A 20,950-nucleotide genomic window follows, 5' to 3' on the forward strand; every position below is an offset into this window, starting at 1 on the left:
GATGAAAGGGTTGGGGATAGGAGGGCAAGAACACCGCATAGCATTGTTCGCAGATATGTAACTTTATGTGACAGAAACGAGAGGCACACTGTCGGTTATCCAAGGGATCTTCGAGGAGTATGGCAGATATTCAGGGCTTAAGATAAATAGGGAAAAAAGTGAGAATCGGAATAGCACTACAGGAGGAGGTAATGTCAGAAGTGAGAGAGAGGTATGAGCTCAAATGGACACCGCAGAAAAGGGAATTTGGACAGGATGTTTCAACTCAACTATGGAAAATTGCAGGTACAAATTAGGAATGACACGCTGAGATGGAAAAGTAAGTGGTTGTCCTGGTGTGGGAGAATGGCGGTGGTCAAAATGAACGTGTTACCGCGTATATTATTCTTGTTTCAAGTGTTACCAATCGCGGTCCCGAAACCATTTATACAGAAACTGCAAAGGTCTATAATGACCTTTATATGGGAAAATAAGAAACCACGATTGACACAAAAAATATTGTGGGGGGAAGTGGGGAGAGGAGGGAGGGCAATCCCAAATTTGGAGTGGTACTATTGGGGAGCGCAATTGAGGTTGATCTTAGATTGGGAACGGGGAACAGAGAAACCGGCAATCCAGGCAGAGCAGTCGTATTGGCCACCAAGGAGATTGAGATCATTGTTGTGGACGACAGAGGTAATAGGAAAAGGACAACTGGAGAGGCAAATCCCGTAACAGACATCTATTAGAAATATGGAGAAATGCAAGGAAACGTTGGGGGCGGAAAGAGGGGGTATCATCTATGGCTGCCATAAGGTGGGAACCAAAGTTCAGGGCGGGTAGGGAAAACACCACATTTAAAAGATGGGAGCAAAAGGGAGTGGAGAAATTTAGGGATGTGTTACATGGGGGTGGAATGAGAAGTTTTGAGATGTGTCACAGACATGGGATTCCGGGGGGGGGGGGGGGGGGGGGGAGAAGGGTATGCATATATTCAAAACAAAACATTTTATAGAGAAGGAGGGGCTGAGAAGGGGATACCCAAGGGAAGAGGAAAGTTTGGAGAACTTGTGGATAATACTGGGGAAAGTCCCAAGACCCATATCAGTGATATACCGGTTCATTCAAGGGACTGAGGACACAAAACACCCATTTCAGGAAGCTTGGGAAAGGGATTTACACTGTCAGTTTACTGAAAAGGAATGGGAAGCAATATGTGGAGAGGTACAAAAAGCTTCAGTGTGCGTGCTAATAAAAGAAAACACATATAAGGTACTACTAACACGATGGTACTACACCCCAGAGAGGGTAAAAAAAATGTACCCAGGAGCAACAGATAGGTGCTGGACTGGATATGTAAAAAACAGAAAGGCACATTTTTGCATATATGGTGGACATGCCCCAGAGTGGTAGTATTTTGGCAGGAAGTGATGAAAGCAATGGTCCGAACCATGGGGACCTCAATGGTGTGTGGTCCAAGGGAGTGCCTACTGGGAATGTATAATGAAAGAGAGGAGTGGGAAGAGAGTAAATTGATGCGGTGGGGGCTAGCGGCTGCTAAGTGTCTTATAGCGCGCTGCTGGAAATCAATGGATCCCCCAACAGTACAGGATTGGAAGATTAAAGTGAAATTATTGTGGCACATGGAGCACTTAACGGTATACAGAAGAGAGGGAGAGCTCAGACGTAAAAGGGGTTGGGCAAGACTTCAACAAATGATGGACAGTCTATAGAAGGATGGCAGGAATTGAGTAAGGAGGGGGAATAGCAAACAAGGATCAAGGGGGGGAGGGGAGTGGGTGGGGAGGCAGGGAAGGAGATCAAAGGGGGTAGAGTGGAACTAATCATCTAAGGAGAAAGTTGGAATTGGGGGGAGCAACAGGAAGAATACGGTTGGTTGGGAAGGGGTGGAAGACTTGAGTGAAAGTTCACAAGTTATGTTGTTGACGGTAATATAAGTTAGGTGGAGGAACCCCCAGAGAGGGATAATGTATAGAAAGCTAAACATAAGAAGGATATGCACCATATGGATTTGACTCTACTGGGGATAAAACAGAACTAATGGTATACCCCAATGAAATAGGCTACAAAATAGTACACACTATGGAAAGAGGGAAAGACATAGCATACATAGAGCGACATGAACAAGAAGGGTCAATGGTGGTAATATAAATTAGCAAGAGCATACATAGTAACATAGTAGATGATGGCAGAAAAAGACCTGCACGGTCCATCCAGTCTGCCCAACAAGATAACTCATATGTGCTACTTTTTGTGTATACCCTACTTTGATTTGTACCTGTGCTCTTCAGGGCACAGACCGTATAAGTCTGCCCAGCACTATCCCTGCCTCCCAACCACCAGCCCCGCCTCTCAACATCGGCTCTGCCACAGACCGAATAAGTCTACCCAGCACTATCCCTGCCTCCCACCACTGGCTCTGGCACAGACCGTATAAGTCTGCCCAGCACTATCCCTGCCTCCCAACCACCAACCCTGCCTCCCACCACCGGCTCTGCCACCCGATCTCGACTAAGCTCCTGAGGATCCATTCCTTCTGAACAGGATTCCTTTATGTTTATCCCACGCATGTTTGAATTCCATTACCGTTTTCTTTTCCACCACCTCCCGCAGGAGGGCATTCCAAGCATCCACTACTTTCTCCTTGAAAAAATACTTCCTGACATTTTTCTTGAGTCTGCCCCCCTTCAATCTCATTTCATGTCCTCTCGTTCTACCGCCTTCGCATCTCCGGAAAAGGTTTGTTTGCAGATTAGTACCTTTCAAATATTTGAACGTCTATATCATATCACCCCTGTTTCTCCTTTCCTCAAGAGTATATATGTTTAGTTCAGCAAGTCTCTCCTCATACGTCTTGTAATGCAAATCCCATACCATTCTCGTAGCTTTTCTTTGCACCGCTTCAATTCTTTTTACATCCTTAGCAAGATACGGCCTCCAAAACTGAACACAATACTCCAGGTGGGTCCTCACCAACGACTTATACAGGGGCATCAACACCCCTTTTTTCTGCTGGTCATACCTCTCTCTATATAGCCTAACAACCTTCTAGCTACGGTCACTGCCTTGTCACACTGTTTCGTCGCCTTCAAATCCTCAGATACTATCACCCCAAGATCCCTCTCCCAGTCCGTACCTATCAGACTCTCGCCACCTAACACATACGTCTCCCGTGGATTTCTATTCCCTAAGTGCATCACTTTGCATTTCTTCGCATTGAATTTTAATTGCCAAACCTTAGACCATTCTTCTAGCTTCTTCAGATCCTTCTTCATGTTTTCCATTCCCTCTCGGGTGTCCACTCTGTTACAGATCTTAGTATCATCCGCAAATAGGCAAACTTTACCTTCTAACTCTTCGGCAATGTCACTCACAAATATATTGAACAGAATTGGCCCCGGTACCGATCCCTGAGGCACTCCACTACTCACCTTTCCCTCCTCCGAGCAATTCCATTCACCACCACCCTCTGGCGCCTGTTCGTCAACCAGTTCCTAATCCAGTTCACCACTTCGGGTCCTATCTTCAGCCCGTCCAGTTTACTTAAGAGCCTCCTGTGGGGAACCGTGTCAAAAGCTTTGCTGAAATCTAAGTAGATTACGTCCATAGCTTGTCCCTGATTCAATTCTCCTTCACCCAAAGAACTCAATGAGATTCGTTTGGCACGATTTCCCTTTGGTAAAACCATGTTGTCTCGGATCTTGCAACGTATTGGCTTCCAGGAAATTCACTATCCTTTCCTTCAGCATCGCTTCCATTACTTTTCCAATAACCGAAGTGAGGCTTACCGGCCTGTAGTTTCTAGCTTCTTCCCTATCACCACTTTTGTGAAGAGGGACCAAATCCGCCGTTCTCCAATCCCTCGGAACCTCTCCCGTCTACAAGAATATATTAATCAAATCTTTAAGAGGACCCACCAAAACCTCTCTGAGCTCCCTCAACTTCCTAGGGTGGATCCTGTCCGGTCCCATGGCTTTGTCCACCTTTAGCTTTACAAGTTGTTGATACACAACTCTTCCGTGAACGGTGCTCTATCCACTTCATTCTCATTTGTACTTTTTCCAGTCCATCGCAGTCCTTCTCCCGGATTTTCTTCTGTGAAAACAGAACAAAAGCATCTGTTTAGCAAATTTGCTTTTTCTTCATCATTTTCCACATAGCGGTTCGCAGTATGTTTTAGTTTCACAATTCTCTTTTTAGTCATTCTCTTTTCACTAATATACCTGAAGAAATTTTTGTCACCCCTCCTTACATTTCTAGCCATTTGTTCTTCCACTTTCGCCAGACGTATCCTCTCTCTTGGCTTCTTTCAGTTTCATCCGGAATTCCTCCCCATGTTCCTTTTCTTGAGTTTTTCTGTATTTCTGGAATGCCAACTCTTTAGCCTTTATTTTCTCAACCACTTGCCTGGTGAAACATATCGGTTTCCTTTTTCTCTTGCTTTTATTTACTTTCCTTACATAAAGGTTCGTGGCCCACTGTCCTTCCACTTCCTGTACTTCCTCCCAGCCCATCAGCTCCTTCCTCAGGTATTCCCCCATTTTACTAAAGTCAGCACGCTTGAAATCCAGGACTTTGAGTTTTGAGTGGCCGCTCTCCACTTTAGCTGTTATATCAAACCAAACTGTTTGATGGTCACTGCTGCCCAGGTGGGCACCCACTCGGATATTTGACACGCTATCCCCATTTGTGAGCACCAGATCCAGCGTCGCTCCCTCCCTCGTGGGTTCCATCACCATTTGTCTGAGCAAAACACTTTGGAAAGCATCCATGATCCCTCTACTTCTTTTCGCTTCTGCAGCTGGAACCTTCCAATCTACATCTGGCAGATTGAAATCTCCCAGCAACAGCACCTCTCTCGTTTCCCAACTTTTGAATATCTACGATCAGGTCTTTATCTAATTCCTCCAATTGTGTCGGAGGTCTGTAGACAACACCCACGTGGACAGAGGTTCTATCATCTCTTTTTAAGGTGATCCATATCACTTCTTCCTTTCCCCAGGTCCCTGTCATTTCGGTCGCCGTGATATCATTTCTCACATATAGAGCTACTCCTCCACCTTTACGACCCTCTCTATCCTTCCTAAATTGATTATAGCCTGGTATGTTTGCAGAATGGGAACTATTTAGCCACGTCTCCGTGATTGCAACAATGTCTAAGTCTGCCTCCAACATCAGGGCTTGAAGGTCATGAACTTTACTGCTTAGACTGCGAGCATTTGTGGCCATCGCTTTCCATGTATATTTCCTGGTATGTGCTTCAACATTTGTGATTTGGGGTTGTTTTTTCTCTTTGGGTTCCTTCATATCCTTTTGTTCCAACTTCATTGGTTTCTCTTCTGCCTCAGTTCTATTTTCAGGATCATCACCATGTTGTAATGGAGCAAAGGAATTCTGTAGGGGCAACACTTGTGAGGGCGGATGCTTTTGTGTCACATGACAAAGTCTGCCTGAGCCTACTGTGAACCATCTATTCTTAGGTAGTTTTAATCTTTGAGGCAGTGGTGAGAAGATGGTATGATTCTGTGCAGTCACAGTAACACAGTAGATGACAGCAGAAAAAGACCTGCACGGTCCATCCAGTCTGCCCAACAAGATAACTCATATGTGCTACTTTTTGTGTATATCCTACTTTGATTTGTACCTGTGCTCTTCAGGGCACAGACCGTGTAAGTCTGCCCAGCACTATCCCCGCCTCCCAACCAGCAGCCCTGCCTCCCAACCACCGGCTCTGGCACAGACCATATAAGTCTGCCCAGCACTATTCCCGCCTCCCAACCACCAGCCCCGCCTCCCGACACCGGCTCTGGCACAGACCGTATAAGTCTGCCCAGCACTATCCCTGCCTCCCACCACCGGCTCTGCCATCCGATCTCGACTAAGCTCCTGAGGATCCATTCCTTCTGCACAGGATTCCTTTATGCTTATCCCATGCTAGAAGTTGCTTTACGTGCATTCAATTCCTGCTTTACATCAGAATGTGGAGAGAATGTAAAGGAAAAGAATCATACAGTGGTGTATATGGAATGATTTGATTGTTGCAAATGTTGTACACATATTTTAAAACATTCAATAAAAAATGTAAAGTTAAAAAAATAGATACAGCAGGTGCAAGAACCCTCGAACGCCAATGCACTCTGTTAAATAAAGGCAGCCAGCAGCTCAGGGAGCAAGGCCCGGATGCACTCATCAAGGGCCAACACCGTGAAAGGCTGGGGCATCGGCTCAGAGACAAGCTGCAGAACTGCTGGGGTCAAGACGGGAGGCTGGTCTTGGCTGTATGCAGATCTCTGCACCAGCACCTCTTGTATAAAAGGAGCGGTCCTCCCGTTGCCGACGTTTCTTGGGTGCTGAATCCCTTAGTGCCCAGAGCTCCTAGCACCTTGCATCGAGAGGGACCGATGCCAATGCTTCTTGTCTTTCGCCCGAAGCTGGTCATTGAGGCTTCTCTGTGCCGATGAGGACATTGAGGCTTCTTTGTGCCGATGAGGACAATGTCAAATCCTCCCGTTGCCTCAGGGTTGGGTCCAATGCAGGTGGGTCCTGAGGGCCCTGCACAGCATTTAGCTTCGAGGCAGGTGGAGACCCGCTCAATGCACAACAGCTCCCAGTGTCAACAGGTCTAGCAGCCATATGGACTGATGCTCCCAATGCCAATACAACACCGAGGATTCAGACCAGGCTCCAAAAACCTTTCCTCACTGAAGACACCAAGAATGGGTGTCTATATCAGAGATGGTCCTTTTGCACTGGGAACAGCGCTTAAAGCCAATGGGAACTTTCGTGGACATAGAAAATGTTCCACAATGTGGAAACTCAAAAGAATAAAACCTTTCTTCCCAAGAGAAATATTCCGCAGCCTGGTACAATCAATGGTGCTAAGCCACCTAGATTACTGCAATGCCATCTATGCCGGTTGCAAAGAACAAATCATTAAGAAACTCCAAACTGCTCAAAATACAGCAGCCAGACTCATATTTGGAAAAGCGGAGTACGAAAGCACCAAACCCCTAAGAGAAAAACTACATTGGCTCCCACTAAAAGAACGAATTGCGTTCAAAGTTTGCACCCTGGTCCACAAAATTGTTCACGGTGAGGCCCCGGTCTATATGTCAGACCTCATAGACTTGCCAACCAGGAACACAAAAAGATCAGCACACACATTCTTGAAATTCCACTACCCCAGCTGCAAAGGACAAATATAAATCAACACATGTATCCAGCTTCTCATACAATGCACGACCTAACAATCTTCCCAAAACTACTGAAAACCAACCTGTTCAAAAAGGCATACCATAATGATCCATCCTAAATACTAGACAACTAGACTCTACCTGAAATAGACAAAACCAAATTCTCTACACCAGACTGATACCTACGTTGTCACTAATGAAAGTCATGCATTACGCACTACCACTTTATTTCTCATGCCGGAAATGAACTTTCTACAGTTGATTGTCTAACTTACTCCATAATGTACTCTATCATTTGGGAACTTCAATGCCATACCACTTTGTATTCTACTCTACCATTTATGCACCTTAATGCAATACCACTTTGTATTTCTCAATCCGGAAATGGCGATCACCATTACAGCATAATGTAAGCCACATTGAGCCTACAAATTGGTGGGAAAATGTGGGATACAAATGCAACAAATAACAGAAGGAAAAGCTTTCATGGCCAAACAACTTGATGGTGCCAACCAAAGTCAAGGCCTTAACACAGCCTAGAGACACGGAAAAAGAAAAACTTAAAAAGCAGGAAGAAAAGCTTATAAAAATAAGGGAAAGGAATTAAGGGAAACCTGAACACGGGAACAAGAAAAATCACAACATAAAAGTGCAAAAACGACATTCTTCCGAACCAGGCTGCGAGAAACAGATGAAAATGGCGACCACTCCTCACTTCAGTAAAAAAAAAAATAGGAGTCCCACGCTCTTATGGCAGGTGAGAAGACACTTGCCTGTGTGCAGTGGAGTCCCTCACTCCACAAGGCTCTTTTTAGCTTGAAATAAGCTCTGGACTGGGCATCGCGGTCGCGTTATCCACTTGAAATAATTATAGGCCTGCTTGTCCTCAGAAAATAAAGAGACCTCTGAATCATTTTTAAAATATAGCCAAAAAAGGTTAATTGCTGATCTAAGACTACCCTCAGAGAAGTAATTGAAGACTTAAGTGCAATGGGATGATCATTTACATTAGGCACAAAGGGGGGAGGTCCCATTATCCTAGCAATTAAGCTTATGATCCATTACTTATTTTAGTTGGCTTACTATGTTAACTATTTGTGCATTAACATCCCAGGAACCACTGTCAATCACAAGTTGTGTGTCATCAGTGTAAAAATGGGCATGAATTAACCATGCTAGTGCAGAAAGATATTAAATAAAATAGGAGCCAAAACTGATTTTTGAGGATCTCCAAAAGATAGTGGAAATACAAACGAGAGGTCATCAACAGCCACCTTATTGGTACGTCTTGAAAAAATAACAAAACCAATTTAGAGCTGTTCCAGAAATCCCTATTAAGTCAAATATTGCTGTTAAATCCAACTGAAAAAGAAAAATATCCTTAGGACCCAGATTAATCTTATGAATCCATCTACCTTACATATACCGAAGAGAAAACAACATTAACCCAGACTATCTCCCACCTTACCTTCCTCTCTATCACCTATCTCTACCTACCCATCCATCCTATTACTACCCATCCATCCTATTACTATGTTATACTTAATTTCCTACTTTACATAACAAAATTCTGTGTTACCTATTACTATGTAAGCCGCATTGAGCCTGCTTTTAGTGGGAAAGTGCGGGATACAAATGTAATAAATAAATAATAATAAATAAATAAAATCTTATCCAGAAGTCTCACAAGTAATATTGTCTGTACTGTAACCATAACAAAAACCTGACTGGAAAGGTGAAACACGTTTCCCAATATTCGGCAATTTGCTGTGCTACTATTTTCTCCAATATTTTGATGTAAATGATAAACCTGAAAGCACTCTATAATTACTAGAATTATCTCTAACTAAATTGGGTTTCTTTAGAAGAGGGAGTATTATAGATTATTTCCAATCATCTGGAAATATCCCATCACTCAAGCTTTGAATTCTAAATCTATTAAAAGAAAATATATAAGATCACCCCTCCAAAGGGACACCACCTTGTAGTGGTGGATGGGGCTTCTGTGTTTCAATGACTCAGAGGGCTATGCTGAAGAGTTACCCATATCAGATAGGCCTCTGAGGAGAAACCAGACAAAGAGTGTCCCAAACTGGGAGAGTGGTGAGATGGTGACCTGGAGTTCATATGCCCAACGGCCCAGCTGCCTTCTGAGGTTCTGTCTTCTTTATGTAAATTTCCTCTCTGCAACTGCATTTTCCTTAACTGAGAGGAAGGGAACAACCGGTGGTCAGCCGCCGATGGCCAGTGTTTTGTCCCCTGAGCAGCAAGTGTGGGACCGCTGCGCATCGAACTGCCCACAGATGAAAGGGTTGGCGAGTCCTTTGATTAGCGCCGGCGAAGGAGCATCAACGCTCTTGGACCTGGAAAAACAACTCCATCGCTCCCGAATTATTCAACCACCATCTCCAAAGGAGTGGAGGAGTGAGATAGAGGCATATGCTGAAACGGAGGACGTTTACAGCAGAACCCGAATCGGCGGAACCACTCCTAAACACCTCAAGAGAAATCTTGGAGTTTTTGGCTTCCGTGGAGGTTACATTGAATACCATCTGGAAGGCGCCTCGGGACCTAACGGCGGTAGTAAATAACTGTTTCAGATATGATCTTATTGGAGAGTTGCATAGACAATATGACTGAACCCTCTGAGAGTGAAAAAATTGATATGACAGATGAAGTTCTGTACAAGCAAAAAGTGGTTATGATCTTGAAAATGATAATGGACCAGAAACTTTGAATAATAAGGTGGATGTTTTTGTGGATGATTAATGTTGAGATTATTGTTTTTCCCAGAGTTCCAGGTATGACTCTTAAAGTTTTCCTCAGAAATATTTCCTTAATTATTACTTCGAAAGGAGTGAAGCCTGTGAAAACTGGGATTGCTTTAATCAGTGGGATCTGAATTAGAGATTTGAGTATATGTATCGTTAAATAATTTCTGGTTTTTAAAAGAGAGAGAATGTAATCAGATGTATTATTTCTAACTAAAACCTGGACAATAAGTATGTTCTCAATGAAATGAATTGACAATACGCCGTATTTGGTCTTGAGGAAGCCAACCAGATGATCAATGTGGAATAATGTATTAGATGAGTAATATCTGGGGATAATCAGGTTAATACCATGTTCTCTTTTTTCTGTTTAATTGATATCCTTGTCTTATTTCACTCTCCCTAGTTTTCTTCACTTTGTGGTCTAAGAAAGAGAAAGATTGTATATAATCTATATATCTAGTTGGGATTGTTTTCTTCTTATATTGTATTAATGTGCAATCCTCTCTGTATTACTGTTTGCAAGTGACCCTTGTAAAATAAAAAAATGATAAATAAATGATTAAAAAAAATATAAGACCAAATGGTCGTTAAATAATTTCTGGTTTTTAAAAGAGAGAGAATGTAATCAGATGTATTATTTCTAACTAAAACCTGGACAATAAGTATGTTCTCAATGAAATGAATTGACAATATGCCGTATTTGGTCTTGAGAAAGCCAACCAGATGATCAATGTGGAATAATGTATTAGATTATTAATATCTGGGGATAATCAGGTTAATACCATGTTCTCTTTTTTTTGTTTAATTGATATCCTTGTCTTATTTCACTCTCCCTAGTGTTCTTCACTTTGTGGTCTAAGAAAGAGAAAGACTGTATATAATCTATATATCTAGTTGGGATTGTTTTCTTCTTATATTGTATTAATGTGAAATCATCTCTGTATTACTGTTTGCAAGTGACCCTTGTAAAATGAAAAATTATAAATAAATGATTAAAAAAAATATAAGACCAAATGGTCCTTAATTAGTTTTGAATTAATTGGATCTGCTAATAAATAAGAAGACCAAATAACTTAGCACTCGTTTACGTGAGAACAATGTCAATGGAGTAAAACTATCAAATGAACTCATTTGAAAGATAGAATCATTCTCCAACACCGGTAAAGGCTCAAATGTGTGAGAAGCGAGTGCTTCCTATCCCTGCAGTTAAAGGCTGAGGAGACCTGCCAAATAAGCGCCTGGAACTCATCCTTACGGATACACATTACTGAGGATCCTCCCCTGGGGGCAGCTTCACAGACCAGTCCTGCCAAGAGTCCACCTGTTTCTTCATATTCTCTAACTGAACAAGTTCATCCTCAGAATTGTCTTCAGAGACAACTTCCCAGTCTAATTGTGCCTCTTTAGGGATCTTGAGAGCCCCATTGGGGCCCCTGAAAACTTAGCCAGGTGAACCTCTGACTTTGGTCCTACCACTCCATAGTGCTCTGCTCAAATGACAGCTGTCAGAACCATCCATCCCACATTTGCTGCATAAGAAGCAGCGTGTGTACTTGTCAGCACTCATTCTCCCAGACTCCACGCATACACACTGCATGCCTACTAGGCTGTCTCTCCTCTTCCTTCAACCCTATACAGGGAAAGTCTCAGAGAGACTTCCAACGATAAGTGACCCCTTTCACCGCTCTGCCATGCAATGCTTGAGTTTGGGGTTTTTTGTTGTTTCTTTTTTTGTGGGGAGGGGGATTCTTTGCCTATTAAAGATGGTCTCAGACAGCACTTAAGGGTTCCATCCTACACCAGGTAGGGAAGCCAAAGCACAAACCATCTCTCAACTTGCTCCTAAGACAAAACCAGGAACATTGCTCTTACAAAAAATAAATAAAACATTTTTTTTAACCCACACCCAGGACTAACCAGATTGCACTGGCTTATCCAATCCACCATCTGTAGGAGACTGAGAAATACTGACTATTTGGGGACTGCAAAGGATAGTAACAGGCTCACTCTCAAGTCAATAGTTCTCAGTCTGCATTTGATAGTAGGAGTGCATAAACCTAAGTGTCTGAACCACTCTGAAAAGTCAGTTAAGAATTTCCCATTCTTGACAGATACTTCCCTCCCAAAAAGAAGGTTCCAAACAATTAAATAATAATGAATTTTGCATCATGCAATGAATTACTCGGTATTGTTCCACTGACAGCCAAAACTATTCACAATCAGGAATATTTTTAAAGGCTCCCAGAATGTCACAGTGAAACACAAAGTTTTGCACTACTTTTGGAACTAATCAAAAGGAAGCTGCATAAATACATAACTGCAATAGAACTGAGTGCAGCTGGAAAGGGTATAAAGAATGCTCAGGCAAGCATCCAAAAAGCACTGCTGGTGCCCACCCTTCTCTGCCTACCCAGAAGTGCAGCAAAGATGGGAAAGTTGATGAGCTTCAGACCCAGCTGCTTGGCCACCTCCTGCATAAGGAACTGATTGGTAGTAAGGTTCTTGCCATTCCAGCTCAACTTCAGAGCATGTGAACTGTAGTAAGATGGGATGTTGCAGAGTGCATATTCTGAATTGTGGGCAATAAGGCCATGGAAACCGTTCTCACGGAAAAAGGAAACAACTTCCAGGTGATGGTCCTCCAGAGTCTGAAACACCTGCAAAGAAAAAGTGTCAAGATCAAGGATAACAGTATAAATCAGTACTAAACTATTAAACCACTCCAAGTCTCAATACTGTGACAGGTGACTGAGAAGGGAAAATTAGGTTCTTACCTTGGTAATTTTCTTTCCTTTAGTCATAGCAGATGAATCCATTACGAGTGGGTTGTGTACTACAACCAGCAGGGAGAGATAGAGCGCACTGAAAAACCATAGTGCCTCATGGCCAGCTAGCTCCATCTGCCTCTTCAGTATTTGAAGCTTCCAAAGCAGTGTTACACCGCATAGCATAACAACATGAACTTTCCTCACAGCGGATGAACGCCCCAAAACTGGAGCTATAATTCAAAGGAGGGAATGAACTCATCCTCCTGTAACTGAACAGAAATCATGAAGACTGTTTTCCAACTTCTCCCAATGAGGGAACATATCTACAGGAAAAACTGAACATAAAAGTAACATAAATCACATAATGAACCACTGAGGGAGGGCTCATGGATTCATCTACTACGACTAAAGGAAAGAAAATTATCAAGGTAAGAACCTAATTTTCCCTTCCTTGTCATCAAGCAGATGAATCCATTACGAGTGGGATGTATCCAAGCAATCCCTAGATAGGGTGGGAACAAGCCACACCACGCGCCAGCACTTGTGCTGCAAAAAGCACATCTCTCCTGGCAGCCACATCCAGCCTGTAATGTCGGGCAAACGAGAGCTTAGAAGCCCAAGTAGCTGCACTACATATCTCTTGAAGAGAGAGTGCTCTAGTTTCAGCCCAAGAAGAGGAAATTGCTCTTGTGGAATGTGCCTTAAAGGCTTCAGGCGGAGGCCGGCCAGATAGCAGATATGCTGAAAAGATAGCTTCTTTGAGCCAACGAGCTATAGTGGCCTTATTAGACGCTGGAGACCCTCTGCACGGACCTGACAAAAGAACAAAAAGATGGTCAGAGGTCCTAAAGGCATTTGACATGCGCAGATATTGCATCAAAGCCCTTCGCACATCCAGAAGGTGCAACTGCCCATAAGCTTCTGGAAACTCCTCTTTAGAAAAGGAGGGCAGGAAAATAGGCTGGTTTAGGTGAAACGCTGAAACCACCTTAGGCATGAAGGAAGGCACAGTACGTACCATTACTCCGGACTCTGAGAATTGCAGAAATGGGTCTCGACAGGACAGCGCCTGGAGCTCAGATACCCATCTCACCGATGTCACGGCCACCAAAAAGACCATCTTTAAGGTCACATCCTTCTCTGAAGCTCGCCTGAGCGGCTCGAAGGGTGAACACTGAAGGGCCTTTAAAACTAACCCCAGGTTCCAAGCCGGACACGGGACCCGCACGGAAGGACGGAGCCGAAGCACCCTCTAAGAGACCGTGTCACATCCAGGCAAGCAGCCAGAGAGAGGCCAGCGACCTTCCCTCGAAAACATGCTAAGGCTGCCACTAGAACACGCAGGGAATTATAGGCCAAGCCTTTTTGTAAACCATCCTGCAAAAAGTCAAGTATCAGCGAGACAGAAGCCTGCATGGGTGTAATCGCTTTAGAAGCACACCAAGCCTCAAACTGGAGCCAAACCCTGGCATAAGCCACAGAAGTGGAACGCTTGCAGGCCTGTAGGAGAGTGGAAATGACTTTACTGGAATATCCCTTGTCTCTCAATTGCGCCCTCAATAGCCATGCCGTAAGACCAAAGCGGCAGGTGTCCTCCATGGTCACCGGGCCCTGTGACAACAGGTTCGGTACCAGAGGTAACGGCAGGGGATCCTCTACCAGCATCTGCCGGAGGTCCGCATACCACGGTCTCCTGGGCCAATCCGGGGCAATGAGAACCACCTCTCCTTGGTGGAGCCAAATCCGCAGGAGTACTCGACTATCAAGGGCCACGGAGGGAACACATACAGGAGACCGAGGCCAGGGTTGAGCCAAGGCATCCAACCCTGCCAAGCGAGGATCTCTCCGTCTGCTGTAGAAGCACGGGACTTTGGCATTTGTGCTTGACGCCATAAGATCCATTACGGGCTTTCCCCATTTGGCACATATCTGCAGGAATACTTCGTCTGCAAGTTCCCACTCCGCTGGGTCGATCTGATTCCTGCTCAGATAATCGGCTTGCACATTGCTCTGACCTGCAATGTGAGCTGCTGACAGAAACTGCAGATGAAGCTCGGCCCAGTGGCAAATCTGTGCGGCCTGCGCTGCTAGTACTATGCACCGAGTGCCTCCTTGGCGATTTATGTAGGCCACTGCTGTCTTGTTGTCCGACAGAATTCTGACAGCAAATCCTTCCAGGGTCAATTGAAAGGCCAGAAGCGCCTGGAAAATCGCTTTCAACTCCAAGCGATTGATGGACCACTCCGACTCCTCGGGTGTCCAAAGACCCTGGGCATGCCTTCCCTGGCAATGTGCCCTCAGCCCTGCAGGCTGGCATCTGTTATCACCAGGCACCAATCGGGGAGCACTAGCAGCATTCCTCGCCGCAGCATGCTGTCTGAGAGCCACCACTCCTTACTGAGCCGGGCCGCAGGGAGCCACGTGAGTCTGCATTGATAATCCTGAGATATTGGAGACCACCGTTGAAGCAGGGAACACTGCAGAGGTCTCCGGTGCGTTCTCGCCCAAGACACCACTTCCAAAGTGGCCGTCATCGACCTCAACAGCTGGACTATGTCCCAAGCTTGCGGGCGAGGCATCCTCAGGAGCAGACGGACCTGGTTCTGAAGCTTGCATCACCTTTGCTCGGGTAGGAAGACCATCCCCAAGGCTGTGTCGAACCGGACCCCCAAATATTCTAGAGATTGAGAGGGGGGTCAGGTGACTTTTGGCTATATTGACGACCCAGCCCAGAGATTGCAGTACTACTACTACTTAACATTTCTAGAGCGCTACTAGGGTTACGCAGCGCTGTACAATTTAACAAAGAGAGACAGTCCCTGCTCAAAGAGCTTACAATCTAATTGACAAGTACTGAGACCACTCTGGCTGTAACCTGATGACTCTCTTCTACAGAGTCTGCTCTGATGAGCCAGTCATCTAGGTACGGGTGAACCCGGATACCCTCTCGCCTGAGAAAAGCAGCTACTACCACCATTACCTTGGAAAAGGTTCGGGGAGCTGTGGCGAGGCCAAAAGGCAAGGCCCGAAACTGGAAATGTTTTCCCATCACCACAAAACACAGAAACCTCTGGTGCGGGGGCCAAATTGGTATGTGCAAGTAAGCTTCTTTCAGGTCCAGAGACGTGATAAACTCTCTTGGCTGTACTGCCGCTATGACGGAGCGCAGGGTTTCCATGTGAAAATGCTGCACGTTCAGAGACTTGTTGACTTCTTTTAAGTCCAGGATAGGCCGAAAAGACCCTCCTTTTCGCAGCACCACGAAGTAAATGGAGTAACAGCCAGAGACGCATTCGGCGGGAGGCACGGGGGAAACCGCCCCTATATGAATCAAGCCTTGCAATGTCTCCTCTACCGCCACCCGTTTGATGGCAGAATCGCATCGGGACTCCACAAACACGTCTCTTATCAGGGCATTGAATTCTATTCTGTAGCCTTCTCTGATCAGGTCCAAGACCCACTGATCTGAAGTAATCTTGGCCCACTCCTCGAGAACGAGGGAAAGTCGTCCTTCTATCACAGGAATCGAGGAGGGGGCCAGCGCACCATCACTGCGAGGATCGCCCTTGAACTCCAGGTCTTGAGCCTGCTGCTGCGGAATGTTTGTCCGAGCGAAAGGAGTTCCTCTGCTGAAAACGGGCATGCGAAGTGAACCCAGCAGAATGCCCCGGGCGGTACCTTCTAGCTTCACGGAAGCAAGGTCTGGAAGAGGAGGGAACCGCCTGACCCTTCGAAGAAGGCCGCGGCCTATCCTCGGGTAAGCGCTGGGGTTTGGCATCCCCCAGGCCTTTTACAATTTTCTCCAACTCCTCACCAAATAGGAGAAGGCCTTGAAAGGGCAACTTCACCAACCTTTGCTTAGAGGCATTATGCAGCAATAAAACAAATTTAGGGGAAAATGGCTCACCCTGGCTTCCCGGGTCCAGTCCGGGGGAAACAGCTCTTTTATCAGTCTCCACACGAGGCGCCCCTCCAGGCTCAGACCCCTCCGCCTCAGCGGGGGTCGCGCCATGCTGTTCCAAAATGGCGCCCGCTGCCAGCCCCACGGAGCGGGAAAGAACATCGCTTGCCACGCTCGGGCCAGCTCTACTGTCTGAAAAGCACGCCTTACAGATCCCCGCTGCAGATTTGCGCTTACCACAAACGGAACAGCGCTTTACTTTCTCAGTAGCCATCGCCGAAAGCGGTGGAAATTCAAAATGGCGGATTCGCGCCAAAATCGTCCCAAACGCAGGCCCTCCCTGGAGCAGCTACAAAATGCTCTTACCTCACCAGACCGAGTCTCTGAGCTCCGGTCATGCTGCACCATCAGAAGAAAACCTCTTTTCTGGGATCGCAGCGCCAAAGCGCGACGTGACTTTTTTTTCTTTACGCTGTGAGGAAAGTTTGAGGCAATAGCGAAAGAGGCAAATTTCCAACTCCGGAGGATCAGTAGTGTGGGAAAGGCAGGGAAAGGGCGAACCTATGTGCCTGCATCCACAACGTGGGCAAAGACAGGGCTTGCCTATTTGTCTACTTCTACATCGGGGGCCGGGTAAGGCAGGGAAAGGGCTAACTTATTTGTCTTTAAAGTGGGCACCATCAGCCACAACACCCCTGCTACAACTGGCAAAAGCACAGGAGCCACCCCAGGCAGATTTTCTGAAGAAGCTTGAACAAGCTGCAACCACCCTGCTGGGGAGATAGAGAATACTGAAGAGGCAGATGGAGCTAGCTGGCCATGAGGCACTATGGTTTTTCAGTGCTCTCTATCTCCCCTGCTGGTTGATGGACACAACCCACTCGTAAATGATTAATCTGCTTGATGACAAGGAACTTCAATTTCTGTTTCATTTCAATCCCCTTCTTTGATACCCCCTTCATTTTTTCTAAGGGAGAATTAAATTTAAAAAAAAAAAAAGTGAGCCCATACACAAGTAGGGAAATAAATGCAGAGACCCTTTCCAGCTAGATAAATCACTGCAAACCACAGCATCTACTACCGAGACACAGACACACACACATACACACACACCCACTAGCAGCTGCAACAACCTCTAGATGGGACTCTAAAATTCCAAGATTCTTTCATTGTTTTCCAGTGCACCAGTGGTGGAAGAATTAAGCTTATCTGTGGCACATCTCACTGACTAGTAGCAGATTAATCCTTCCTAAAATAGAACTGAAAAAAAAACCCACCCATTTCTTTCTAGTTATGTCTTCTTGGATCACCATTATCCATTTTGTACCTCAAGATCTTCCCTTGCTGGCCTGAAAGAGCCTGAAATCATTAAACCTTTGAGGCAAAGCTAGGTCATGTCAGTACTTGGATGGAAACTATCAAGGAAGAAAAGTGAATGCTGGCTTCAGAAAGCAATGATAAATCTTAGAAATATTCTGCGAAAGACAAGGTTAGGCATCAATGCACAGTTGTGAATGCCTATCCATGAAAACCCAGAAATGGGTAGAAGAAAACAAAAAAACAAAACCAAAGACCCTGAAGTACCTAGGGTGGCTCAATATGCAAGTTTCTAGCAGAATATACATTTGTTCTCTATGACTGCTTCAGAACAGCATTACTTGTTACCAAACACATTTAAAAAAAAATCAATCACTTAAAGATATGGAATTCAGACATACTTAACATTCCAAATCAATTCAGCTACTGTAGTTGAGTTCCCTGCCTCAGAAGGCTTATAATTTAAATTGTACAAGAAAGTGGAGTTTTAAATGACTTGCACAAGGTCACAGAGTATCAGTAAGAGAATCAGGAGTTGAAACCCAGGCTTCTCAGGTTTTCAGCAGATGCTGTAACCACTAGGCTACTCATCCACTCCCACCTACCAGCAACCTGAGGTTGAGGGGGGAATTCATTACACAGCATTGGTGGCCTTAACGTGCACTAAATGCTAAAAGCCCATTCATATAGAATCAGCTTTTATCATTTAGTAAGCACTAATTCTTTTTTTTAAACATTATATTACATTTATTTCCAACAATTTTTATTGATAACCAGACATACAAACAGCATCAACAATTGTAATATGCAAACGTCAGGCATCAAAAGTTGCTGAGATAGACTTAGTATTAATGTCAGTCATCAAACTTTATCAATTATCTCCCCCTCCCTTCCCCTAATATCATCAAACAATATAGTGGGAATACAACCGTACATATCCCCCATTACCAACACATAACAGTCTCCTCCCCATCCCATCCCACCCCACCCATCCTCTGACTATCAGAGTAAGTGGCCGTCCAACCTCTGTGGAGAACGCTTTGCCCTAGCCAATATGTCATCCCGCTATGTGTCATCTTCCAATTGTTAACAGCATGAAGTTTCAGGTGAGGGACCTTGCACCCTTAGGACCCCTCAAACCCTCTGTTTGGTCAACCATTAACGATATGCCACTGATTTAATGAGAAATCAATCTCTAGTTGTCCCGAAAACAAACATATATCTCCATGCATTTAACTTATATAATAAAATGAGGACTCAATACCCCCCCCCAGAACATTAGTCCCCAGACCCCTCTCATTCACACTACATTCATCCCAAATCATTCAACACCTGGCTTCTAGACCGTGGTGAGATTATGTTTAAATAGGCTCCCCATACTCTAATAAAACTCTTCCTCCTTTTCCCAGTGTTGCGGGCCCCTTGCGTTTCCCATAGCATCAATGCATGTAGTTTATTCCTCCAGTACCAATAAGATGGAGGAGTGCTAGAAATCCAATGATTGAATATACATATTTTCCACAGGATGCAGGACTTAATGAGAAACAATTTTTCCTCTCGGTTCCCCATTCTGCACACCGCTACTGAACTAAACATTGCTTGATCGAGGGAGATGGTTATTCGCCGCCCTAGGATCTCCGATAAAAATCGGGCAAGAGCTGTCCAGAACCTCTGAATGGCCCCGCATTGCCACATTCCATGCATGAAAGATGGCATGCTCACCCCACATTTCCTACATTTGTCCGCGCCTTCTACCCCTGCTCGCCATGCCTGTTTGCCCGAAAAATAGGCCCTGTGTATTGATCTGAAGTGGCATTCCTGCAATTCTGTGCTATGTACAACCCCTGGGATTCCTTTGAGTGCTGTTAGGGCCTTCCCTTCTGTTATATTCCCCCCTATTTCCTTCCTCCATCGTTCTACCTCTCTGACATCCCTCTTAGGTTTGAACGCACACAGAGCCTTATGGAACCATGAGACTGATACCTGTCCCATTGCGTCCCCTGCTAGAAATTCCTTAACTTTCCCCCCAAATTCCGTTGATAGAGTGGACTGGGGCAGTCCCCGGATGTAATGTGCCAACTGCCTATATGCCAACTCCGTCATGGGCCCTCCCGCACATCTCCCAGAGAACTCCGCATATGGCATCACCTTCCCATCTTGCTGAATAAAATGTTCCAGCAAGGACACACCCCGTCTCTCCAGATCTCTAAAGACATGATTATCTCTTCCCGGTGTGAAGTCTGCATTCCCTACAATTGACAGCAACCCACTGCTCTCCGGATTCTGCCTCCAATTTCTCAACAGAACCCGCCAGGCATATCTCATGGGTTTTAAAAGCACAATCTTTTACCTGCTTTGGGAGTCCCTTGCTGTTCGCATGCAGTAGATAACTTATAGACCATGGTTTAAAGTAAGCTCGTTCCCATCCTATATCTGTATAGGTAGACATGTCTAGAATCCAATCCCTTAGATGTCTTAACAAGCAAGCCTGATTATAATCACTCATCTCAGGCATGCCCAGACCACCCCTCACCTGTGCTCCACACAAACGTTGCCATCGTAATTTTGGTTTTCTCCCTGCCCAACAAAACCGCACCACGCGTCTCTGCAGAGCCCACAGGTCTTTTCTCAAAAGTCTGAGCGGTAGGGCCTGTAGCACATAAAGCCACTTTGGGAATATACGGTATAAGTGTACTCTGCCCATAAAAGACAACGGTAGCGAAGCCCATGTTGATAACTGTTCTTTAGTATCTCCGAGCAACTTGGGGATATTAGAACTATACAGTTGCATCGGGTTAAGCGGCACCTGCACCCCTAGGTATTTGAATGCATCTTTCGCTTTCCGCAGGGGAAATTGGTCCCAAACTACTTGTCTCACCCCCTCACTTGCCATAGCCTACGATTTTGCTAAGTTGAATTTGAACCCCGAGAAATCTCCATACTCTTATAGACTTTCCATTAAGTATCGTAACAACGTCTGGGGATCCGTGATCAGAA

At 45.1% G+C, this 20,950-nt stretch overlaps 1 protein-coding gene across 1 annotated transcript in view; it reads right to left on the bottom strand.

Annotated features, from left to right (window-relative positions):
- Positions 1-20,950, bottom strand: part of FAM120C (family with sequence similarity 120C) — a 326,238-nt gene that overhangs the window by 251,802 nt on the left and 53,486 nt on the right. Inside the window, exon 2 of the mRNA XM_030194274.1 lies at positions 12,378-12,624. Within this exon, the coding sequence (XP_030050134.1) occupies positions 12,378-12,624 (247 nt within the window). The remainder of the gene's footprint in view (positions 1-12,377; positions 12,625-20,950) is intronic.

The sequence above is a fragment of the Microcaecilia unicolor genome, chromosome 2 (assembly GCF_901765095.1).
Source record: "Microcaecilia unicolor chromosome 2, aMicUni1.1, whole genome shotgun sequence".
In the NCBI taxonomy this organism is placed as follows: Eukaryota; Metazoa; Chordata; class Amphibia; order Gymnophiona; family Siphonopidae; genus Microcaecilia; species Microcaecilia unicolor.